The sequence below is a fragment of the Embiotoca jacksoni genome, unplaced genomic scaffold (genome assembly GCF_022577435.1).
Source record: "Embiotoca jacksoni isolate LCO1_2020_lvr unplaced genomic scaffold, fEmbJac1.0.p SCAF_4, whole genome shotgun sequence".
In the NCBI taxonomy this organism is placed as follows: Eukaryota; Metazoa; Chordata; class Actinopteri; family Embiotocidae; genus Embiotoca; species Embiotoca jacksoni.
Window position 1 is genome coordinate 14,050,419 of NW_027185392.1, and position 25,788 is coordinate 14,076,206.

The window sequence follows — 25,788 nt, forward strand, 5'->3', positions numbered from 1 at the left end:
TAACTGTGGACATAGACACCATCATGACTGCCACCAAACACAACACACACACACATTTCATCCCAACTTCATATGAACACAGCCTATGGCTTTCAAGTCTCAATCTGTCCAAATGCAAAGTAGCCCAAAACATTTTCATTTAAGTACTGATGCCCAAATAGTTTATAGGTAGTAATATCAGGCATTACTTGTTCTGCTTTTAACACTTTAGCATGAACTGCTACACTGAGGGCTGTGTGTTATGAGCAGTGCAGCGATAAAGTATGCTGACCATTGTGCCAATTACACTAAGTGCTGTGTCATTTCAGGAAGTAAAGTTTAATGTCATTGAATAAAAGCAAAGGCTTCCTCCTCACAATCTTCTTTTTAAAATAACACAAAAAACTGATTCATTCCATTAGATTACATAAATACTAAAACAATCCCTTATTTCCGCTTTAAAATGATCCTGCAATTCCTTTCCCACCTAAAACTCACAAGCATCATTACCAGCTGCATGGTTTCTATTTTGAAAAAGAATCAATGTCTCCGAGTATTTTGGGCGGCACCTTAAGCAGTTGCTGGCGAGTTTCCCAACAGGTAAGATTTGCACGATTTGTCAGCAATTTCACGATTTAAACAGCTCCATGTGACCAAGCACGATGACCTTCCACAGTGAAGGGGAACCTGGTCCCAAATATCGATTTAGACTAAATTAGGATTTTCTTTTCTTTTTTTGATTTCATTAAATACTGGGAAGCTAATGCAAAGGTTTAGTTCTGCTTGACAAAGTACCCAGGTGAAACAAATAAATGCTCCTTATTTGTCCCATTTAAAGTTAACTTGACTGTACTACTTTTAGAGAAATAATAAATATAACAATGACACCGAATACAGCTTTAGATGTCAATCGTGAAAAAGTCATTTGGTCCCATTATACAAATCACATACAGTATAAAAAAATATCTTGTACAATAGAGACTACTGTTGCTGGGGACAGTTAGATTAGCGAATTATTCCAGTGTTGAACCACGGATTAAAAACTACTTTACTACTAAATTTGTCTAGACAAATTAGGTGTGTACCAATTTAATAATGTCTAAACCGGAAAGCTTTGGTATATCCACTTTACATAAAGGGTAGAAAGTTGGCTTGGAAACATCTGTTTTAGTTAGAAGTACGTAGTGTATGTCACGAACTGTTATGATAAAAGTCATGAAAATGAAGGAAGAAAAGAGAAAAAAAAATTGGTGGTGATGGTGAGGGTCCTTTAAAGTAGTTTCCACCTCATCCTTTGTTTAACCTATGCCAAGCACACACACAACATGATTTCAAAGTCCTCAGATCGCTGAAATGCTATTTTCGGTCTTGTGTTTGAGAATCTTGGAAGTAGTTGTGGTCGGCATGCTACATGACAGATCAGCCACAGGGAGTCACACGTTAGAAGATTTTCAACAAGGAGGAATCCACGATAAGTCTGTGTCCTCTCCAGAATATGTTTTGTCATGAAAACACGCGAGACGTGACATAGGGAACGCCACAATATCACGCGCGAGAAAGATTTCTTTCCCTCTCAAAATACGAGAAACTAATTTTAGGCATGAAAATGCAATACACTTTAATTTCTTAGTACTTACAAGTTTGTGCTTTAAAACTATGACAAACAGGATGAGAACGTACGACACTGCCCTAAGAAAAGCTCTCGGTTCGATATTTAACTGGGATTTTGACTTCATCGGTTCACACACTATTCTGTTACGCATACGCGAATGCGATTTAAAAACCTCATTTCTATGGCCTCTGTTTTGATTTTATTGCCTTCAGAAAAAAAAAAAACAATGCTTCATTGGGCTTTTGGTTTCTGCAAAAACATCCTCAAATTACATCCTTTGTAATTCAAATACCAATAATGGAGATATCCACTGATCCGCAAGAAAGTATGTCTGCTTGACAGCTTATGTCTGTTACTGAACTTATTTGTTTTTCCCGGCTATGAAAAGTTTTTCCATGAGGACAACATTAAAACAAAGAGAATCAAACATAAAACAGTTTCACTGTTAATCTGACAAATCAACAATCAAACAAGACACAAATATTTGTTCACACTAATAATGCTGAGGTATGTAACATTGTCTGAAATGTGTGCAGTATGAAAGGGTGTGAGCCATAAATCTGCTCAAGGAGGTAAACGCTTATAGCTTTAACAACTTTTACAAACAACACTTCAACAAATGTCTCCAGCAAGTTTGAGAATGACAGCAATAGGGTCAACCTTTGATGTAGTCCATAGCCGTTTTGTAAATCATTTAACCCTTGGCATGACCTTTGACACAAGGAGTACTGATTGTGACAGTACAAGCATTACTTCCAAAGGTAATTCACATACTGTGTTTCGAACTGCAATGATTAAACAAATAATTGATCAGTTGATCAACAGAAAATTGATTGCCAAACATTTTTTTATGATAATGAATTCATTTTGGAGTCTTTTTTTTATGAAAACAAAATGATAACAATAATATGATTACAAAATGAGTATCTTTTGGTGGTTGACTGTTGTTTAGCGTTTAGATGGCACTTTAAGATTCGGGGCGACTGGCCTTTAAAATGTCAGGGAATGGTGAAAAAAAAAAAAAAAATCAAAACACCAATGATCATTTGTTGCGGCACCAAACTGTGTTACTGGTCCAAGAAAATCAAATCCTCAGAGGTAACGCTGGGGAAACTGGATGACTGTCACATGAAAGTCTCATGTTTGACTCCAAAACAACAATTCATGCCTCACTGAAGTGCCCTTGAACACAACAGCAGCCTCCTACCTGCTTACTCATGGTTAGGTTACTCTCACTTTAAGGGACTGAGCTCGGAGGAGTCACACACCGTTTCAGGTTGACAAAAAAAAAAAAAAAAAAAAAAACATGACAAAAGTTGATTCTTAAAATGCCCACAAGATAAGGCCTTACACATCTCTGACTCCGGGGTAAAGGCCGGCACGTTTGGTCAAACAGGTTACTTTACTATAACGTAACAAATAAAGATATATAGTGCACTTACGTAACGTCTCAACTTTTTTTCAGGAGGAGACTTTCTGAGCCACCCTGCGCACACCACCTCTCCACCACTCATTTCTGCTCCTTTCTCGCTCTCCCAGGAGTTTGAGAGAGCCGTTTGGCTTCGTTTGTTTTTGGGAGTGTCTTCTTGTACCTGAACACAAAAGAACAACAAACAAACAAACAAAACAAAAAAACAGTTGACACGAGGCCCAGGCGGTGAAGTTGAAGTAGAAAAAAAAAAAGTTAAAATGCAGTATTGTGGTGGTTTTCAGACACACACACACACACACACACACAGTCACTCCTTCGAAAGTCGACTCACCGACCAGGCTGAAATGCACAGAACAGATTTCCACGAGTTTGTAGTAAAACAAACGAGTATATCCTCAAGCTCTGAGTGAATATAAACCTCCGCTGCACCGCCTGTTGTACAAATACCAACGCTGACTTGTGTATTTTGTTCAAAGTGGTAACGCAAAAAAAGGAAAAAAAAAAAAAAAAAAAAAAAAAAAAAAAAAAAAAAAAAAAGGCGCAGGCAACTGAAAGTCGCTAAGTTTTTTTTTGTTGTTGTTATGTGTAACGTCTCATGCTAATTCCCGTCAAAGTGGAGCGATTCCCGGTTGGCGAGCTCGGCTGGAAATGTCCCACAGTGTGCGGGTGCATAGTTGTCGTCTGTGCGGAAATTCAAACAATCTTGACCGTAAACACAGTGGTTTCACCGAGCTTCCCTACCAGTTTACTCCCATGGTTCCTTAATTGTGATTGACAGGGTGGCTCCGTCTTTCCCTAAACTCACCCTCCTCTGGAAACATGACGCCGTCAAGCTGGCCATCACAACGACGACGGAACCGGAAGTTCAAGGAAGCCGCTTTCAAAATAAACTGTTGGCTTGAGGCTCTTTAAGCATACGCCGGACTTCTGTTTATTACCACCGGTCTTTAATTGCCACAGAAAACGGATATTTTAAATTAAGTTACGGATGACTTGCTGCCGTAGTTTTTCTTGGTTATTATTTGACAGGTCCAGTTAAACTAATGTATTTAACATTTTTAGAGTTAAAGAAGCTAATTAAGCAAACGGTTTGTCGATTTATTTTATTTTTTTATAAGGAACAAAATATTTTCATTCAGGGGTTACAGAATCTTAAATGTTAAATATATTCATATTTATGAGCCACAACACATCCGTTAAATATGCCACCTCAACGTTATGTTCTTGATTTGGACACGTGTTTGAAAACTACAGCCGGAAGTCGTGTTCTTGTTTTAGCTATTGCTTAACTATTCGTTTAGGGGACGAACTGGGGAGGCGGCGGCGTGCAGGGAAAACTGTCGAGCTTCAACCATGGGACATGTAGTTCAAAAATCGCCTGTGTCCTGTCCCAAGAAAAACAACAAAAGAGTGCAGGGCGGTTTGACAGATGTACCATGAAGTAACAGAGCTAAATGCGCGTCTGGGTGAATACAAGAAGTGGGTTCAGACAATTGAAGAAGAGACAAAGAAAGGACCAACCTCAGCGTTACAGCCTCAAAGGTCCCAATAAACTACACTATCCACAATGCGTCCTGGATTCCCTGCAGAAAACTCGCCATAAAATCATGTGAGAATAAGGAGAACGTAGTCGGTGACCTACTCATAGGTATACCTTTTGCCATCAGCTGGTGTCAAAATACATGTATGTTGTTATACATATTTACAGGTAGGTATAGAGTACAGTTTGTTTACATAAGGATACAATTCCCAGTATATGTTTTTTTTTTGTTTTTTTTCCTTTACATTACTTATAAACTTAAAATCTACTGAGATACATTTTGATACTATGTGATTCTTTATTATTTGAATTGAATAGTAGACTAAAATGACAGAGCCCACCTTTACCAGCAGTATTTTATGTGCAACAGTTCCAACACCACACTGGTTAGAAAACACTTCCGAGCCTTGTTATTGACCTGGTTTGCCAAAACTGATCAGTTTCCTGGGATTAACAACTGCCTATCTATTCCCGGTCCAGTCCACTGGCAAAGGCGTGTTTCCCATGGAGTCAGAACGGTATCTGAGGAATCTCCCTGGAATGCTATTGTAATGGTAAACGCTTCCCCCAGAGGATGTTCCCTGTTGTTCTTTGATTAATGACTTTGCCATTTTACAGACACATTACCAATTTCAACAGCCTCAGGATTGCTGAAGAAATTGGCTGCAAACAATAATTGATAATGGTGATAATTCATTCTTCTGATACTATATACTGTACACATTACAACATCAAATAGCTTATGTGAAGATCTTGTTGCTATTAAGAGTTCATGAAGTCAGTATGTTGTGAGATATAATAGACTGCGTTTAATGTTCTCTCTTGTTCTCTCCCTTACAAGTACTACATCTTTTGTTCATGTGGGCTCTATATTCCCAATGTGGTAGAGTGCACAACCCAATACAGTATCAGATTCCTGAATTATTGCCTACAGCTAACAAAGTTTCAAAAAAAGTATATGCATTTTTCCAAAATCAAAAACATTTCATCAAACATGAGGAGAAAAAGTGTAATGGTTTAGCTGATTAATAATTGAAAGTCATAGATTTTTCCACATAGCCTCTTAAAACTCTGCTGCTACTGAAGAGTTTTTGCCACATTAGTTGTTAGTTATAAACTATTTGCTTTTGCTCCATTAAAGCTGTTATTTGTGCTGTTGTACTACTAGTAACTGATTGCATGTGATTTCCCAGTTCCCTTTTCAGTCACTGCTTTGTCTCACTTCTATTTGTGCAAAACCATTTTGCAATCAAAGCAGAAAAAAATGGAGAATAGAAATGCTTGTTTTGAAGAATTTTGCAATAGCAGTTCTGTATTTCTTTTTAACTAACAAAGCCACTTCCATACTAACACTGTTTCTGTTTTTATAGTGATTTCATGAGGTTGTTTTCTCTATATAGTGCTGAATTAAAAACTTAAATAGTAGTTTGTAATCATTTAATTAATAAAAACAATATTTGCAGCTTCAAATCCATCGTCCCCCACTTAGATCTAACTCCCAGAGAAAAAGTAGTGATGACAAGTTCTGTATACACTGCAAGAAAGACAGAAAATATGTACAATAGGAGATCTTTTCAAACCACAAAAAAAACTAAAACAAGTCAAGATTCAGCTCTAGAAATGGTTCTAAGTGATCAATATGTTATTTGCAGTGGAAATCATAAAATGAGGATATCTGACAGGTGTGGCAGACATGAAGGTGCACTGCAACGTAACAACGCATTCTTTGGTTTTTGTCTTGTTTCCAACTAATTACAGGTTTGTAGAAACCATCTGTTTTATTTTCCTTTATTATATTTATCATGTCTTATTTTTACCGTTTGTCCTTTCATATTGTATTATTACATTTACAGTTTAATTCCCAACATCTAGCCTCACAAACTTAACCAGGAAGGTTGTTTGAGTTATCAGCAGTAGTTATGCTGAAAGTAACTTACAAAGAAACTACCTGGTTAAATAAGACAACATGATGAATCCAGATTTGTTTTTTAGTGTGGGTAAAGGTGAATCCATTATGAATATTAACACAATACAGCTGAGGTGTAAAGTGAGACAAACTTCATTTTTAAAAATCTGCATTAAATATCAAAAGGCACATGAAATCAGCATGAACACAAAAGTCTCCCTGAATGATCCAATCAGAGGAATACATTAAAATGAACTGAATGCTGTTACCTGTTGTCAAATCTGATTTAAGAAGTAGCTTGCATTTTAGTTCCGTGTAGATCACACCAGCTAACTGTGAAAACAGCTTTAAATATTCAAAATTTTGATTTCCATAAATATTTTGTATTATATGAAGATTCAGAAATGTTATTCTCAGTCGTATATGTACATTTATTGCATGTGATATGAAACCTATAAAACAACAAAGCACACATCAAAAAGATTTTGAAAATTATCCTGAAAATCAAACTCCACAGCTCACGAAGAAAAAGCTGCATGCAAATCAGAAAAGTAAACAAAGTTTGTGAGCTGTGTGTTCAGAAGTATGACAAATCAAAATATCACTATCTTACAGATGAATGCTTTCTCCTGTGTTGTGAAGTCCACATGCAGCAACTTGCACGTTTGTGTGTGTTTACTTGTGTATGAGGTAATATTATAGACAATCAGACAAGCCAAAAAACATAAGCATGTTCCCGACTGAACCAATTTTACATATTTATCAATGTAAAAGTTTATCAGAAGACTTGAAGTTGCTTTTATAATATCAAATTATATGTTGCCATATTTCTTTCATTTAAGGAAGAGAATATATTTGCACCGATGAGTATTACCCACATCAACTATTCAAATTTGGAGGATTAAATAAAGATTACAAGGCTGAAATCACAAAAATCATTGAATAATTAAATATTAGATGAAAACTAAATGAGTAGCAAAATAATATTTTAGTGAAAACTTTCAAACTCAAGGAAAAATCAAATCTGGGATCAGATCCAGTGCTGATGCTCCGTGTGTGTGTGTGTGTGTGTGTGTGTGTGTGTGTGTGTGTGTGTGTGTGTGTGTGTGTGTGTGTGTGTGTGTGAGAGAAAGAGTGTGAGTGTGATCATTTCAGTGCTCTTTTTATGAAGGTATATATGCTACACTGTACATGGTGTAACAGTTCAGTCTTCTGTTCAGTCCAGGACTCCCTTAGCGCCAGTTCATCTTGGTTTCCTGCAGCGGGTTTTTTTTTTTCCGTTCAAAAGACCAGTCTACTAATGGTATTGAAGCCTCCTCCCCCTCCTCCTCCTCCTCCACCAGATGGGCCGCAGCTCCCTGGTGGGTTATTGTCATCTGAACCGTTGGGCCTGAATGAGCAGGAGGATGAAGGGGCCTGAAGAGCCTGGGTCCGAGCATTGAGCTCCTGTTCCTGTAGAAACCACAGAGGAAAGAGAAATATTTCAAAGTTAGGTTATATTTACGTGTGAACAGGACTATACTTGAACTAAGAGAGCTGATTAAAAACAGAGTAATTGTCCTGTATGTGACCAACAGCACATCAGTCATCACTTCACATTATCACAGCTCCCCCTACAGGAGATTTACTTTACTTACATTAGACAAGTGCAGTGGAATGTCAACTCTACACAGCACAGCTCAATGACTCGTGAAATTACACCTCACGTCTTATAACAGGACAGCTCAGATTTGACTTCCAGTGCAGTCAAAAAAAAAAAAAAAAAAAAAAAAAAAAAAAAAAAAACATATCCTATACTCTGCAGCTCTTACTTATCTGTAAAAGTACGGTCTTTTTTTTTAATTTTTTTATCCCCAACACTTTCCACCTGAGTGAATCTGAGTCTTTCATCTCAACCTTACACTCAGAACAGATAGTGGTAATGATGTTTAAAGTCAAAGGCGAGTAAAACATGAAAAATAAGCACAGTGTTCGTGCCTGAATACGCTATGAAACACTTGTCAATCACTTCATATTTGGTCTGGATTTTTTACGATAACTAATACGCAGTGATTGCTTTAATAGGTAAACATAACGCCAACATGTGGGAGAGGTATGTTTTTGGTGTCTCTCCGCCCCCACACTTACTTGTAAATACAGCTTGTTGTCCTTGATAATAGCGTCCAGTAGTTCTTTTTGCAGGGGAGGCTCAGCACTCACTGTCATTCCATTTGCCATTAGTTCCCCATTCAAGTTCTGCCCCGGTAGCTCCTGCTTCCTGTACATGAGCACGTAACCTGTGTCCTTGGGGAAGCGATTAGTAATATTTTGCACCGATTGGAAAGAGGTGAATGTCACTCTGCTATCGTTGAACAGCAGCCAATCCCTTGCCTCCTGGCCACTATTAGGTGGAGTGTCACCTTGTTCAGGAGGAACTGAGACCGCCGAGCAGGTGCAGAGGCTGCCCTCGGCCTGGCCGTTCCCCAAATCATCTTTGATGGCAAAGTGATTGGCGGGATGCTGAGTTCCATCTGCTCCGTTGATGTTACGACCGTAAGAGTAGTAGTGGCCGCTCTCAGACGATATACCAGAGTGCATCACCACTGAGCTGAGGACATAGGGCACTGACTGGACTGGCATCTCTCCTGTTCTACACATGTCCTCTACTCCATCTATCCTCGCCCTCTCCTCTTCCTCCTCGTCTCTTTGCGACGGTTTGAGTTTCTTGGCCAGATTCTCACTGCTCTCAGGAGAATCCACTCGCAGAGGAGAGGAGGAGGTAGAAGAGGAGCACTGCATAGGCAATGAGGGGACGTGAACAGGAAGTCTCATGAGAGGTGGGATGGTGACATTTTCCAGAATCTTCCTGCGAATATGGCATTTGGCATCATATGAAAACCGCAGCAGGGTGAGGATTAAATACTCAGGGGCGGACACCACTTTCATGGTCTTCTCAGCTCGCTGGAGGGAGCTGCACTTCTCACAGAAATAGGCATTATCTTCATCAAGGATCTCTGGAGCCAGAAAATAGTTTACCAGGTCAGGCACAGAGAGAGGAGGCTCATTCGTCACTGGCACAAAAGGGACATTGCTAGCTGGAGCTTTGGCCGAGCCTGGCTCAGGAACTTCACTGCCACCATTAACAGATCCCTGACAGAGAACCTTGGGCTCCTCTGAGAGACCCTGGACTAGAGGATTGTCCTGAGAGGTGGCAGGTGGACAAAAGGCCAAAGAGAGGTCTGTAAAAGGCTCTTCCTTCTGGGAGATGCAGTTGCACTGCATGCAGCGAATGCCTGTGATCAGCTTCCCGCCAAACATCCTCTCTGTCAAAGTCCTCCCGTCATCCAGAGGTTTGGTTTCTGCTGGAGTCAAATGTGACTCTTCGTGTCCCTCTGCAGGTGTCAGAGCCGTTGCATCTTTGCTGTTCGTGTCAACCAGGGAGGCAACTTTTGGCTTTGCTGATTCCAGGACCTGAAGGGTTTTCTCCTCTTCGTGTAACCTTGAGATCAGGAGAGAGACACGCACTCGACTTAAGCAGAAATATAATTTGTAACAAAGCATCTTTTCTTTCCTAACAAGCTTAGTAACATAATTTAGCGCTTAAGAAAGTTAAGAAAAGCATTTTTTTTAATTTTAGTCGTCACAACTGTATAACAATTGAGTTATTTAGTCAGCAGGAGTTCCACAGTACCTGTCCAGAAGAAATCTGAGGTACTCAGAACAGTCTTGCTGAGAGCCCATGTTGAACCAGGGGGGACGAGATGCTTCCAAGAAGTTCCTGGGAGCATATGCTGCCCTCTGTAGGACACAGACAAACACCATGTCCTCGATTTTTGTAATCCACCAATATTCTATGTTATCAATTAAACAGGACAACACTAACCTGAGTGTGTGCAAGAAAAGCAAACAGGAGCTGAAGCTTTTTCATCAGTGTGTTGGAACCATTTACATGTAATGACAAAACATGCCTCCTGAAACTGAGATAAAAAGTTTATGTTTAATTGTTATGTTTCAAAAAAGCATAAAAGTGCAACTAGAACATGTGGTCTCATGCATTGCTTATGTGCCAAAAAGACTCACTCTGTGGCCATGAAGAGGGTCTGGATGATGCTGTTCATGTAGCAGGTGTTCCCCAGGTTGACCAGGCCTGTCTTGCCCGTCTCAGACTTCCCAGCTTGCCTCAGCAGACCGGAGGCAAACGAGTTGGACTGAGATGTCCAGGCACTTTGATTCAACACTAACTTGATCTTATCTTCTGCAGGTTTCGGGAGATCCTGAAACAGGAAGGTAAAATAATTAATAAAGAAACTTAACAGCATCTCTACCTGAAGCTCTATATTTCTTATGGATTAGTAAAAGTGTCATTTCTGATTATCTAAGTAAATAAAACATAGACCCGGTACATTACACAGACCAACATGCATCTACTCTTTTACCTTGATGGCGTCCAGTATGTGGTCATAGAGGTCAGGGAAGCCAGAGTACTGGTACATCATGCAGTGTGTGAGCTCAGTAAACTGCAGCAAGAAAGCTTTACTGGTGGTGAGACCATCTGTCCTCAGCGACTGGACTAGGTGCACTACCTGTGGAACAACCTGAAGCAGAGGGGAATAAAGAGAAGGGGCAAATGTTGAGTACACTGCGGTGCTGAAAACAGTGGAAGGTACAGCTAATATTAATCATATAAATCTGTAACGTGCTCAGCCAGCGGGTAGCTGCACATCAGGAACCCCACAGAGGGATCAGTCTCTTTTGCTGAGTATTTTCGAGACCAGTCATGTTTTTTAGATTCTAATGAAATTGGCCAACTCAAGGGCCATTGCTCAGCATTTAAGTGCTTCACACACCATTAGGGAGAGAGAGTGGTGCCGGGCCTGAGGTTCTGAGGGAAAGAAGTCTATGCCGCTTTTAAGTAATTTAAGCCAGGAGAGATGAAAATGAAGAAACCACTAAAGTGGCCATATGATAGGGAAATGGGCTGTGAGGAGACAGGAGATCTCTTACCAAATGGAAGGCCTCGGGAGAGTGCTGGAAACTCAGCAGCATGTGGGAGAGCACAGCAAGCGCCCCCTGCCGCACAATTGGGTACCACAGACGAGTGAACACCTATGGGAAAAGCAAAAATTATGTTTTAATGCGTTAATTTAAACATTGGAAATGCTTCAACAATTCAAGTGAGCCAAGGTAAACTAACTTTAAAATTGTTTTACTGCAATCAAGCTTAAATAGTGCAGCAGTTTAGCTTAAGAAGATGTACACAATTTATGTCTAACTTTTAATATACAATACAACAATAAACCAAAATGAAGAGCTCTCATTACAAACCAGTTCAATTTTAAGCAGAGTGACATCTATGAGGATGGTGAACTTCTGAACTGCAGCCAGTCCTTTCAGGAGAGCGATGACCCAGGTATCAACATGCTGAGCCAAAGGCCAAGACAGCCAGTCGATCATCCTAGATAGACACACAACAGGGGAAATAAATGGAAAAAAGTCATTCGACAGATCTACCGACTATACATATGTTGTGACACTGTAGACGGCATTTAGACATTTATCTTCACTTTATATATTTAATCGATGCAGAAAAGAGAAAGAGATTTAGGTTTCATTATTTATGTTTAGTGTGCAAGGTAACCTGCAGAGGGCTTTGGTCATGCTTGCGTCTCTGACATTCTGGTCTGTGGTGAGACTCTTGATGAGCACTGTGATCATCTGGACAGGGATATGCTGCACCAGGCAGGCCAGCGCAATGGATGGGTCAAAAGAGGGGTCTGCAAAACAAATAAATAAATTGAAAGAATAAAATAAATTTAAAAAAGAACTGTAGCTCCTCTCTGTGTTCCAGTGGACAGTAAGTGGGATTCATTTTCACTCAAATCTGACAGTTATGAGAATGTAAGACCTACATGGACAGTGTGATAGGATCACCTTGTGATTTAATGCAATAGAGCACCACCAAATATTATTATTTCATAAAGTAAATTGTTTGAACAGGATTTTAACAGCTTCACAGTTCACCTGAACACGGTCACTAAAATAGAGTCAGTGACCTCACAGCTCTCAGTGACACGTGCTGTCAGTGTGGCTGATAGCTGAAACTGCTGGTTGTTTATGTTGTGCTGTTCCACAGCTCAGTCATTCACAACACTCTACAGACAGCTCAGGAAATTCATGAAACGTATTGTCAAAAACCTGCAGCTTTAACTTTGGTTGATATATTCTCAACTCAACTACATCTACACATAAAATACTTTTCAATATTTGCCCTTTCAAAAATTCATTACTTGAATCCTTGAATTTGTTTGTATAAAATAAGGCCACTGTAAATCTATGAATTGAATCCAAATATGTATATACTTGAAGCATCTTTAGGGAATCTACAATTATTTCAGGTGTGTCAATACTTAACATATGAAAAACAAAGAAATGCTCAGGTATAAAATAAGAAACTTTTATTTCCCTCTAAAACACTATTTGTAAGGAAGAAGAGAGGCTCACCAGTCGAAGAGATGATGGCAAAGACTTCCTGCAGAGAGGGCAGCAGCGTGGCCGGATCAGCCTTCCAGATGTTCTGCAGCAGTGTGCTTACCTTTGTCACCTGACCTACGTACTCTCTGAGCTCCCGCTCTTGGTTGGCAAAGCAGTGAAAGTAACTGATGGTCCTCACCAGCTGCTGGCAGAACATAATGCCAGACTTATCCCTCGGGATGCACTGCACAAAGTCTGACAGCAAAGTGCTCAGGCGGGCACAAAGAGTCGGCTCAGGACGCTCACACACCATCCGCAAAACCTCCACCTGGATCACACCGAAGATCTCCAGCACTGAGGGGCAGCTGATGAGCAGCCGCAGGCAGCAGTGAATGTAGTCTATTATGGCTGGGTCTTTGCGCTGCAGTTGCCCGTAGCCCTGCTGGAGCAGACTGACGACAAAGTCTTTATTGTAGAAACGCTCAAACTCTGGGCGGTGGTAGCGCGCGTAGGCTTCAAGAACCTGGAAGCCGATCTGCTTCTGGAAGGCATCTTCACCGAGCAAGATGAGGCGGGTGGTGAGAGTAAACAGCGCCTGACACTGCTCCTCTGTCACTTCTCGCTCTGCTGCTTCCACTACCTTCTTCACAATGGCCCTCTTCACTGGAACAGAGTGATCGGAGCTCACGAGGCCCTCCAAAATCTTGTCCATGATGTCGGTCTGTGGAGGCCAGTTGAGAAGACAATTACTTGACACTCGTAAAAATAGGTCACACAGTTTCTGCAATCCTATTAAATGCTATAAAAAAAATGTACAGGACACATTTTGCTTTATTGCAGTTGGGCTTTTTGCTGAAATTACATTAAATCAAAAGAGTAACAGCAGGAAAAGCATTCATGTGAATAGTCAAATCAATTGTGGATAAACTCCATTTAAATAACGCAGTTTTAGGGTATGTGCTGGCTAGCTGTCAGGGCTTACTGCAACCTTTTAATGGAACTCAGTCATCATTCGTGTTTTTAGTAACATTTGTGATTCTCTGCAACGGCAAGTGAAAATGTCAGCTGTGGAATAAAGCTGAGTGGGTCACAATGCCCTTTCTACCCCAACCATCAGAATCCATACATTGTCTGCATTTGTTGGGAGCGCACATGGTCGGTCAGCACTCGACAGCGGACCACGTCTAATCAGTTGTATTGTGCTACAGCTGGAATGTAAAGCTTGTCAACAAATTTGCTTTACACCATCAGATAACTGGGCTTTCAGTATCACAGAAACATACAACATCATGACAAGAAAGATTTGATTGAACACAACACATTTCAATTATTTAATTTCAATTAGAGGGAAATGGTGGATAACTGATCATTTTCATGTTTATTTAAAAAAAATAATAATAATCTTGTAAACTGTCAAAAAACAGAGGGAAATGTCCAACATAGAGCTCAGATTGATGTTTTAAACCATTTGTTTTGTCCAACAAACAGTCCACAACACAAATATTAAGAATGTATAATGATGTGAAATAGAAAAATCCCACAAATCCCTACATTTGAGAAGCAGGAACCAGCAAATAATTAATACTTCTGTTTGAAAAAGTACGTAAACGCTTTAGAAAATCTTCCATACTAGTCGTATATTGACCGATCTTCTCACTAGTAGTTTAAATTCTATAATTAAAAATTGCAAAGAAAAATAAGATGTTTATTACCGAGTAACCATATATACAATAAGTGAGCCCCATTAAAACCAGGAAGCCTTTACAAAGATTAGTTGTTGTTGTCTTTTTATCAAGTATACTGCATATTTTAGAAGGTTTTTCTTGAAAAGCTATTGGAGTGATATACATTTAAACTGTATATTTGACAGTGTGATCAGATCCAAAACATTTGAGGTGGTTTCACTACATCTGTCATGCACCAGATGTTTCATCTATAACGTACTCTGTCTGTCTTTATCCTTTTTTTTTTAAACATTTAATTTCCAGAATTTGAACTTCATTGTCTCTCTGCCTTCACAGCAGCAGATTACGTTACACGTGTTCAACACTAGTTCACACATATTGTTCCTCTTATCTCTCCACTCAGAAAAACAAGAGACCAAATCGCTCAGTTGTTTCTGTGGATGCGAGCAGCTAACTTGCTAACGCTAGCTCTAATTTTAATGGCTATCTCTGTACATCCAGCGATAAAAAACACAATTCAAATACACATGTAAACTAAACATCTGTAACAAGGCCTACGGCTCCATAGTTGTTACCAACATGCCACAACAACAAGAAGAAATGAACAAAGCAGCCAAACAGGCCTGACGTTAGCCGACTAACGTCCGCTGCCACTGACTTAGCAGAAATACCAGCATGTATCAGCACTATTCAGAGGCGTTACAGGCTGCGCTTACCCCAGTAGAGCATGTCAACAGGATCCGGCAAGAATATCTTCAACCGTCGGTCGGAGGCAAAGTTATTTTGACAGATTAAACCTTATTATTTTGGTTAATTTGATCGCTCGGAATCAGCTGATTAACTGTCTTTCGACGTCATTCATCTGGACAGAGAAGTCGGAAGGACCCTTGAGTCATGCATTTTCGTCCTAACATTGCCTGTTCCGCTGTTGGTGTTAAATTCTTTGAAATCAACATTGGTTTTTCGTGACTGGTGTTCTTGACCGTCTGGTGTGGCGATATTTAAATGTACTAAAATGTTCAAAAGTCTATTTGAGCAATTTTGAGCCGTTTCGTGTTGGTCTTGGGTAGTTTTTTGTCCACTTTGCTGTGTTGCTTTTGTTTTGATGTCTTCTGAGCCCGAGCGATACTCCCATTGAAGGTATAATGTGTAAACTTCAAAACAATAGTGCAGTTTCCTGAAATTACCGAATTAACACAATCAATGAAGTATGTTATGGAAACTATTTGTGTATAAATGCGTACTAAATGATAACCAGAATCAAGCACAGAGTGATGTGCGTGCGACAAACAAACAAATTTGGGAACCCAGCTGCTCTAAACAGAAGATGGCAAACAGGGTATCACTCTATGCAGAAATGATTTATAACATAAAAGCAAATTACTTTGGATATACTCAAAATAAATGTTTGAAATGTATTCAGAAGGTGTAATAAATGCAATGTTTAAAATAAAACCTGCTGCTCATCAAGTCACCAACACAATATGTTTACAACATATTTTACATATAATTTTTTTTTTTTTTACCAGTGAAGCAGGTGAAATAATTTCAGCTCTCCTTTTTTTTTTTTTTTTTTTTTTTTTTTTTCAAAACCAAGCTTAAATCCAACCTTTAAGCGAGTGAAATGCTTTTTTTTTTTTTAACCACTACAAAAAAACAAAAAAAATTAAACTCATTCATCAAACTGTTGCGTTATATTTTGTTTATTGTGCAACATTTGGTTAATTATTTGGTTCTTACATGCACTTAAATGATCTCAGCTTAAATCACAATTTTCAAATCTCATTCTGCGCGCTGGCCTGGTTTAATCCAAATAAGTGTTTTTTGCTCGGTTTATTACGCTTCGGATGGATTTGTAAAACTTTTTTGTGTTTGTTTTATTGTTATAAGATTTAACCATTTTGACCTTGCTCCGAGCTGCGGACTGTCCTAAACTATAAACCTAATACTAAACATAAATTATTCAGATCTGTGGCACAGCACATAAATAGTCTTGTAAGATGGCACTGAATTGTAAATGTGTTTTGTGATGCTACAAACTGCAAACGGTACGATAAAAAAAAAAAATGTATTGAAAGTATTACGAGGACAAGTCGTTATTCGTCATAAGGAAAAGATTAAAGCCATCAGATGAATCAAAACAAAAGCTCCAACATTTTCTCCCAACAGTCTCGAACGGCAGTAGAATCAAGTCTCGCGATAGTTTGCGCGTACCGGTGACGACAGCGTTGCGTGTCGGCGCGGGTCCGCGAGAAAGATCTTGCTAGCGCGAGCGTGCTGCCTGTGACCAACCGGCGGGTCTTTCTTTTGTCGGTCTTATTTACCGCGAGGAAGTTCAGGAACTCTCCGACGGTTCGTACCCGGGATTACAACAGGGCTCCGAGCGACGGACCGCACATCCGAATCGAAAAGGGAAAAATCGACAACAATGTCCGAAATCTTGAGCTCCGTGGAGCAGCGGGAAGAGGAGCACGCCGAAGTTGAAGAAGCCGGAGGAGCGGAGGTGAGACGGTTTAAAAACGGTCGTTGTCTCCTCTCGACGCGGACCGCGTGTCCCGCGTGTCCCGCCGCGGACAGCGTCTCGCTCCGTCAAACCCGCTTTCGCTTTCTTTCGCGGACGTTTTGAATTCGGCTGCGTGAAACTTTCACTTCGTTGACTTTGACGCTGGCTCTCTGAGCTAAGTTAGCTGGCGGTGCTAGCATTAGCTCGGGACACCAGCGGTCTCTTCCTCCGGAGACCGACGCGAACAACGAGGCCAGCCTGGTCCGTAGACTCCGCTAGCTTTTAGCCCCACTAGCCTCGCACCGATCATCACAGTAAGAGTCTCCGCTCGTTGTTGTTTTGTGTGTGTGTGTGTGTGTGTGTGTGTGTGTGTGTGTGTGTGTGTGTGTGTGTGTGTTCGCTCTCAGACCAGATTCACTCAGTGCGTTTAGAAAACCTTTAAACAACAACAACAACCAGGTGAGGAGCAGCACCGAGCTGTCCCGTCCGCTTCTTTGTTTTCAGAGGAACAGTGGAGCAATGGCTGATGTGAGCGGAGAGGGATGATGATGATGATGCCGCCACTTAGCCTGTGCTGTGTTTGGTGTTGAGTTTGAACTAAAATGCCTAAAACGATAAGATGAAACCAACTTTATTGATCTCGCGCATCTTAACGTTTCACATCGGCAGCAGAACAAGGACACATAGTTTAGTAAGTTATGGTGCTTCACCATGAACATCCCTTGTCAACAACAACAAAAAGTATGAAAATCACAAGTGGATGACTTTTCTTTGAGCGGTGAGCGACTGATGAGCTGCTGGTTGTGACTGACTTGTAGGCCAACCGGTTGTTTGGTTCTGCGAGGAGCAGTGGTGGTAGGTATTAGTACTTCATCATGCAGTGGTGGTAGGTATTAGTACTTCATCATGCAGTGGTGGTAGGTATTAGTACTTCATCATGAGGAGCAGTGGTGGTAGGTATTAGTACTTCATCATGAGGAGCAGTGGTGGTAGGCATTAGTACTTCATCATGAGGAGCAGTGGTGGTAGGTATTAGTACTTTATCATGCAGTGGTGGTAGGTATTAGTACTTTATCATGCAGTGGTGGTAGGTATTAGTACTTCATCATGCAGTGGTGGTAGGTATTAGTACTTTATCATGCGGGGCAGTGTGTGAACAAGGTGCTCAAAGCAATCAGAGCAAGGAACACATGGATGTGCTAGGAGCTTTGTCATCACGCCCTCTTATCTTCCTCTGTGGAGGCCAGGAAGATCCCCCAGAACTGAGCTGGCCTTCCTTCATCACTTGATCTGGTCTATTTCTGTCTGCTGTTGTTGGAAACTTCAGAGAATCGCCACTAAACACGACTGTTTTGTTTTAATTTTGGTTCAGCAGAAGTCTGACTCTTCAGATGCTGGAAAAGAGTCTTCCTCAGATGCCGGCCCTGATGGACAAGACGCATCTCCCTCCTCCTCGTCCAAAACTAAAGAATCTTCTGCAGGTTATGAGGAGAAAGTGGTAAGCGCACCTTTCCTTGAGCTTCCCTGACATGGCTCAGCCCTCTCCTCTCGGATAAATAAGTTAACGAGACTCTTTCCTGTGTCACGCAGCAAACCGACCGAACCAACAGATTTGAGTATCTGTTGAAGCAAACAGAGCTGTTTGCTCATTTCATCCAACCAGCTGCACAGAAGACCCCCACATCCCCACTCAAGATGAAACCGGGACGTCCTCGCATCAAGAAAGATGAGAAACAGAACCTGCTCTCTGCCGGAGAGTGAGTACCTGTCCTCACGACACAGGTGAATTTTCATTTGGGTTTACACCCATTAGGAATTTAACATGTTGTGTCATTTTTGGGCTTGACAGTAACCGCCATCGCCGCACAGAGCAAGAGGAGGACGAAGAGCTTCTGAACGAGAGCACGAAGACTACTAATGTGTGCACTCGCTTTGATGACTCTCCTTCCTGTAAGAAATGACCCTTTGTTATGTGAAATCACACTGAGCACAGGCATATAACTAATATATATATAATGAGCAGCGGCGATGTGTTTTCTGTTGTCTAGATGTGAAAGCAGGAAAAATGAGGGACTATCAGGTCCGTGGTCTGAACTGGCTCATTTCTTTGTACGAGAATGGAATCAACGGCATCCTGGCTGATGAAATGGTCAGTACTTTCTCAAAGCTGTCACCTCTACGTCTACAAGTCCGGAGGTGAAGTCCAGATATTGTTCCTGTCTTTGTGTGCTGCTCTGCCTCATACCACTCTCCGTTTCCTTCCCCTCAGGGATTAGGAAAGACTCTTCAAACGATTGCTCTGCTGGGTTACATGAAGCACTACAGAAACATCCCCGGTCCACACATGGTTCTGGTCCCCAAGTCCACTCTGTACAACTGGATGAACGAGTTCAAGCGATGGGTGCCGTCTCTTCGTGCAGTCTGCCTGATCGGAGACCGAGAGGAGCGGGTAGGATGCGGCAAACTTAAGCGATTGTATAAAAAGCCAAACGTAAATTGAAGGATTTGCTGTGATTCAGTGTTTTATTCTCAGATTTTATTTGAGAGATCATTTTCTGTGTGTTTTACAGTGGGTGTGAAGTTTGACCATCCAGGCAACAACTTAACATCGTCGCCCTAATTTTGTATCGGAATATTTTAAATTAAAACGGCGCAGGATGTAGATCACTGATCCTGCTGGCAGAAGTACACTTTGAAAAGGGGCAATTTGTTCATGACCAAAAGGACTCTCTACATTACTTTTGTTCCAAGTAACTCCTACTGGTACTAAAAGACACTTGGGTTTATTTGATGGGTGTCTCAGGTGGGATTTAGATCTATGTAGCATACATATTAGTAAAAGTATGTGTTTAAAAATGGATTTCATTGACCGTACTATATGTCCATATGAAAGCTAAACAAAATATCTTTCCTTGCACGTCAGACTGCCCTGATCAGAGACGTGCTGCTGCCGGGAGAGTGGGACGTGTGCGTCACATCCTACGAGATGCTCATCATCGAAAAGGCTGTGTTCAAGAAGTTCAACTGGAGATACCTGGTCATCGATGAAGCTCACAGGATCAAGAATGAGAAGTCAAAGGTCAGACTGCTGCTGAAATAAAAAAATTTAAAAAAAGGGGGGAATTTCATGCTAGAGTTTCCCATTTAATGCTGAGACGGTCTAATAACACGAAACTCGTCTTTGCATCCACACAGCTTTCAGAAATCGTGCGCGAGTTTAAGACCACCAATCGTTTGTTGTTGACCGGAACACCGCTGCAAAACAACCTCCATGAGCTGTGGGCTCTGCTGAACTTCCTGCTGCCGGATGTCTTCAACTCGGCAGATGTAAGTCACGCCAAGAAATGCACAAGATCAAGTGTGTAGAAACTTTTATGGTTTGAGTTCAACTTATATCCACGTTGTTTTCAGTGTTTTTGCCTTCTGGTGTAGATTTAATTTCTGTTTTCTTCGAAGGACTTTGACTCCTGGTTCGACACAAACAACTGCTTGGGTGATCAGAAGTTGGTTGAACGTCTCCACACTGTATGTATTACATGCGCCTCACGTCAATATCCAACAAACATCTGTCACTTCTAAGGTGCGTTGTTCGTATTTGGCTCTCATTGGTCTGCTGTTTCTGTGAAGGTGCTGCGTCCCTTCTTGCTTCGTCGTATCAAAGCAGATGTGGAGAAGACTCTGCTGCCCAAAAAAGAGATCAAGATGTATGTGGGCTTGAGTAAGATGCAGCGAGAGTGGTAAGAGTCCTCAGTTAAGCTTTAAAATAGCTCCTTTGCAGCACACAGCTGCGAACCACCCCGTATAGCTGATGTTAACGTGTTGCGTGTCACAACTTTTCAGGTACACAAAGATTCTGATGAAGGACATCGACATTCTGAACTCGGCGGGTAAAATGGACAAGATGCGTCTGCTGAACGTCCTCATGCAGCTGAGGAAATGCTGCAACCACCCGTACCTGTTCGACGGGGCCGAGCCGGGTCCACCGTACACGACAGATCTCCACCTGGTGGTGAACAGCGGCAAGATGGTGGTGCTGGACAAGCTGCTGCCCAAGATGAAGCAGCAGGGTACGTGGAGTCTTTTGTTATCTTTTGTCCCGTATTTTTTTTATTGTGTGTTTCTATCAGACATGCCGACGTCGGTCCACATATAATCAATAAGTGGCTCTTCTGTAGGTTCCCGCGTGCTAATCTTCAGTCAGATGACCAGGGTGCTGGACATCTTGGAGGACTACTGCATGTGGAGGAACTACGGTTACTGTCGCCTGGACGGCCAGACGCCCCACGAGGAGAGACAGGTGATTGATTGGATTAAGATGAACTGATTACAAGCTGCTGTGTGTGTGTGTGTGTGTGTGTGTGTGTGAGAGAGAGAGATAGTGTGTGTGAGAGTGAGTGAGTGTGTCAGAGTGAGTGTGTGTGTGTGTGTGAGAGAGAGAGAGATAGTGTGTGTGAGAGTGAGTGAGTGTGTCAGAGTGAGTGTGTGTGTGTGTGTGAGAGAGAGAGAGATAGTGTGTGTGAGAGTGAGTGAGTGTGAGAGTGTATGAGAGAGAGCGAGAGATAGTGTGTGTGTGTGTGTGTGTGTGTGTGTGTGTGTGTGTGTGTGTGTGTGTGTGTGTGTGTGTGTAATGGAAGACAGTTCACCCTAATGTGTCTTTGTGTGTGTACAGATCTCCATCAACGCGTACAACGAGCCCAACAGCTCCAAGTTCCTCTTCATGTTGAGCACCAGAGCCGGAGGGCTGGGTATCAACCTGGCTACAGCCGATGTCGTCATCCTCTACGACTCTGACTGGAACCCTCAGGTCGACCTGCAGGCCATGGTTAGTACTGATTGAGGGTCGAGCGATTATCGGCGCCGATATTTGGCATTTTTACGATTGTCAGTATTATGTAAATAAAATATTTGTGTTCTTACTGCAACTGTATATCGGTTCCAAATATGGGTTTATCGGCCTCCTTGATCCTTAATCGGCATCGGCCCTGAAAAAGCCAATCGGTCGACCCCCCTAGTACCGATGCTGTGATCTGCCCGTTCTCGTGTCAATAATAACGAGTGGCCATGAGTAAATGTAGAGACTGTTGTTGTTGCAGAGGCAGAATTCTTGGTACATCTGATGTCTTTCTTTTCAGGACCGAGCTCACAGAATCGGCCAGCAGAAGCAGGTGCGCGTTTTTCGTTTCATCACTGAAAACACGGTGGAGGAGAGGATTGTGGAGAGGGCCGAGATGAAGCTGCGCCTGGACTCCATCGTCATCCAGCAAGGTAACTGGTCTATCCAGCAGAGCGTACATTTAAAGTCCTGCTGTTGAAACATCCCGCTGTGTGCTGCTGCCTTTGACTTTATCAACAACGGAAAGAGAAGTTTGTAGTCTTATTGGGGCCTGGATGGCGGATTAGATTAAGAATTAGGAGCCACAGTTCACGTAGTAGTAATAAGGGAACGTGGTAATTTGTATGGTAAACACAATAAACGATAAATGAGGTTTTTTTTTTATTTGTTTTTTGTTTTAGAAATGGGCTAAGTCTTTTTTGTTGTTGTTTATCAGGAAGACTTGTGGATCCCAGTGCAAACAAGCTGGGTAAGGATGAGATGCTGTCCATCATCCGCCACGGGGCCACGCACGTGTTTGCTTCTAAAGAGAGCGAGATCACAGACGATGACATCGATGCGATCCTGGAGCGAGGTGAAAGGAAGGTGAGTCTGGATGCATTCGAGCAAACGTAGAAGCGGGGATTTTATTTTTTCTTGTCCACGTTAGCGTTTTTTTTTTTTTTTTGATGAATGCCTTTTTAGGATGAATTTGAATTCACGCTTTGACCTTGTTGTGCGCCAGACTATGGAGATGAAGGAGAAGATGTCGACGCTGGGTGAGAGCACTCTGAGGAACTTCACCATGGACACAGAGAACAGCAGCGTGTACACGTTTGAAGGAGAGGACTACAGGGAGAAGAAAAAGGTACACGGGACGATCCGGCAGCGGCGTTTAGTCCGGACCCGCCTTGCTCCACGAACTCTGAATCTTTAACTTGTTCGCCTCCCGTTTCTGTCCAGGTCATTACCAACTGGATCGAGCCGCCCAAGAGAGAAAGGAAAGCGAATTATGCTGTGGATGCGTACTTCAGAGAAGCTCTGCGAGTCAGCGAGCCAAAAGCACCGAAGGTAGGACGGGATCACTTCACCAACGCCCTCAGGATGGAAAGCGTGAAAACAGTGCAAGGTGTCATTTCAATGTTCTTGTGATGGATGGTGTGTGTTCCCAGGCTCCTCGTCCTCCCAAGCAGCCAAACGTCCAGGACTTCCAGTTCTTTCCTCCACGTCTGTTTGAGCTCCTAGAAAAGGAAATTCTGTTCTACAGAAAGACCATAGGATACAAGGTACAGGGAACAACCGCATCATCGGGAGGGAGGGAGATTCCTTTCAGGCCAAAAAAAAAAAAAAAAATGTCTTTGGAGATGTCGCTGATCGATCCGTTTCTTCAGGTTCCCCGTAATCCGGACATGCCCAACTCGGCTCAGGTCCAGAAGGAGGAGCAGGCGAAGATCGACGAGGCCGAGGCCCTCACGGAGGAAGAGCTGGAGGAGAAGGAGAACCTCCTCCAACAGGTACGGAGTGTTCTCACTCCCATTTGTGGCGAAGGACGGCAGATATGTCTGTGTGCTGATCTAAACCGTGTGTTTACTGATCAACCGTGTGCATTCGTCGTAGGGATTCACTATCTGGAACAAACGCGACTTCAACCAGTTCATCAAAGCCAACGAGAAGTGGGGGAGAGATGACATCGAGAACATCGCCAGAGAGGTCGAAGGGAAAACTCCCGAGGAAGTCATGGAATATTCTGGTAACGACCCCGTTTATCATTTTCCCCGCAGAAAGCGAAGGCCAAACGTTCGACGAGACATATTTAATGGCCTGATGTTTGTGTGTTGCTGCAGCTGTGTTCTGGGAGCGCTGCAATGAGCTGCAGGACATTGAAAAGATCATGGCCCAGATAGAGCGAGGAGAAGCCAGGATTCAGAGACGGATCAGCATCAAGAAGGCACTGGACTCAAAGGTAGCAGACTCACCATCATTTGGCCGTTTGCGGTTCTCATTATCTTTACCTCATGAAGCCTCGCGTTGTCTCTTCATCACATTACCAATCGGCTCTTTACCTCTTGATTATTTAACAGCGTCTCAATGTGTGTCTCGTCTCTGTGTCCAGATCGGTCGCTACAAGGCTCCTTTTCATCAGCTCCGCATCTCTTATGGCACCAACAAAGGCAAGAACTACACAGAGGAGGAGGACCGCTTCCTGATCTGTATGCTCCACAAGCTGGGCTTCGACAAGGAGAGCGTGTACGACGAGCTCCGCCAATGCATCCGCAACTCGCCTCAGTTCCGCTTCGACTGGTTCCTCAAATCCAGGACCGCCATGGTGAGTTTTCTCCCCCTTTTGTTTGTTCCGTTTTCTTTGTTTTCTTTTTTTTTTTAATTGTCTTCAGGATTCAAATGTTCTCGTTTCATGGTTGTTGCGCAGGAGCTCCAGAGGCGATGCAACACTCTGATTACACTGATCGAGCGAGAGAACATGGAGCTGGAGGAGAGGGAGAAGGCTGAGAAAAAGAAACGGGGTCCAAAGAGTGCATCGGTGAGTTCGAAATCCATCTCGCATTAAAGATGCTTGTTCAAAGTCAAAACAGTGGAGAGTCTGAATGCTAGCAGGACATCCGAGGTGCAGTACAATGACAAAATGATCATAAGATTGAAATTGGGGAACAAATAAGAAAGAATACAAATTGGACCAGGAGCTCTGTGCTTTTGATTTATTTCCATCCGTACAAACAGTGATTGCTGTTCCATACCTTGTTCTGGAAGACGGTGCTTGCGAGGTCTTCCCACTAAGTTCTTCGTCTTTTCCAGGGCCAGAAACGGAAGTCAGAGGGAACCGCAGATGGTCGAGGACGCAGGAAAAAGCTGAAGTTGTGAAGGAGCTCCCAACCTGCAGTATCACAATCTTGAGAGCAGCATCCAGCGCCGGTGTCATTAGTCTAGTGTCTGTGTTTGTTCTCCAGGCTGTGATAATGTACTTGTGTAAAATCCCTGATGGACTGATCTGGTTGTATTAGGTTTTAGGAAGTGCTCCTCTACAAGCCTGCCTTGTTGTCACTTACCAAAACACTGCAGCTGTGCTGGTTTAGTTTCTTGTTTGCTAGTCCTTTTTTCTTTTCTTTTTTTCTTTTTTTTTATTCTTACTTAACTGAAATAAATGTATTTATGCCTGTTGGTTGTACCACATTCCATTGCTTGAAACAACATTTACCCATTTTATTTTTAAGAAAACATTTGTTCTTTTATCTTCCTATGTGAAGTAGAAAATGTCTTTTTGAGTGTCTAAATAAATTCCCCCTTTTTAAAAAAATAAATAGTGCACAGTCTGGTAAATAAGACACTGATTCCACAAATGACATTTAAACTCGGCAATTTTAAGTGTACATACATCCAAACTTTTAAAAGTGTGAAGAAGCCATAAAAATCTGCTAACAGTTGGCACATTAAAGTATATTGTCACCTGCAGAAGAAAAATGTGTTATTTTACTGCACTTGTTTTTTCAGGACTTGATCAACAAACCAGAAAGACGTATAGGTCATATTTTTCAAGTTTCACCAGGGTGTAGTAATACCTTTTGATATGTACACA

At 41.9% G+C, this 25,788-nt stretch overlaps 3 protein-coding genes across 7 annotated transcripts in view; 1 reads left to right on the plus strand and 2 right to left on the minus strand.

Moving 5' to 3' along the window:
- The window catches only part of gab1 (GRB2-associated binding protein 1), a 50,082-nt gene extending 46,584 nt beyond the window's left edge, over positions 1–3,498 (minus strand). Inside the window, exons 1-2 of one of the 4 annotated variants that reach the window (XM_069166657.1) lie at positions 3,355–3,493; positions 3,034–3,183 (exon numbers count right to left, since the gene is read on the minus strand). In XM_069166657.1, coding sequence (XP_069022758.1) covers positions 3,034–3,105 — 72 coding nt within the window. In that variant the 5' untranslated portion in view covers positions 3,106–3,183; positions 3,355–3,493. Of the gene's footprint in view, positions 1–3,033; positions 3,184–3,354 lie in introns of all 4 variants that reach the window. The other 3 variants (XM_069166656.1, XM_069166658.1, XM_069166659.1) reach the window with 3 other exon arrangements.
- Positions 3,499–5,986: 2,488 nt separating this feature from the next.
- Positions 5,987–15,488, minus strand: usp38 (ubiquitin specific peptidase 38). Its single transcript, XM_069167551.1, has 11 exons — positions 15,321–15,488; positions 12,950–13,640; positions 12,087–12,222; positions 11,774–11,903; positions 11,453–11,554; positions 10,885–11,043; positions 10,529–10,722; positions 10,332–10,425; positions 10,140–10,246; positions 8,597–9,947; positions 5,987–7,921 (listed from the first exon to the last, which is right to left on the minus strand). Exons 2-11 carry the CDS (start codon positions 13,629–13,631, stop codon positions 7,751–7,753), a joined length of 3,126 nt encoding a protein of 1,041 aa, XP_069023652.1. The 5' UTR covers positions 13,632–13,640; positions 15,321–15,488; the 3' UTR covers positions 5,987–7,750.
- Positions 15,489–16,849: 1,361 nt separating this feature from the next.
- smarca5 (SNF2 related chromatin remodeling ATPase 5) lies at positions 16,850–25,754 on the plus strand. Of its 2 annotated transcripts, none has more exons than XM_069167036.1 (24): positions 16,850–17,107; positions 18,480–18,605; positions 18,698–18,864; positions 18,957–19,057; positions 19,156–19,256; positions 19,377–19,556; positions 20,031–20,186; positions 20,303–20,434; positions 20,564–20,632; positions 20,735–20,844; positions 20,948–21,174; positions 21,283–21,404; positions 21,777–21,929; positions 22,240–22,372; positions 22,657–22,805; positions 22,945–23,067; positions 23,163–23,270; positions 23,372–23,485; positions 23,591–23,713; positions 23,817–23,949; positions 24,044–24,162; positions 24,313–24,525; positions 24,628–24,738; positions 25,011–25,754. In XM_069167036.1, the coding sequence occupies exons 1-24, from the start codon at positions 17,033–17,035 to the stop codon at positions 25,074–25,076; spliced, it is 3,111 nt and encodes a 1,036-aa protein (XP_069023137.1). In that variant the 5' UTR covers positions 16,850–17,032; the 3' UTR covers positions 25,077–25,754. The 2 variants fall into 2 exon arrangements, with proteins under 2 accessions (XP_069023137.1, XP_069023138.1); XM_069167037.1 differs by having other exon boundaries at positions 18,483–18,605.
- Positions 25,755–25,788: the final 34 nt, after the last annotated feature.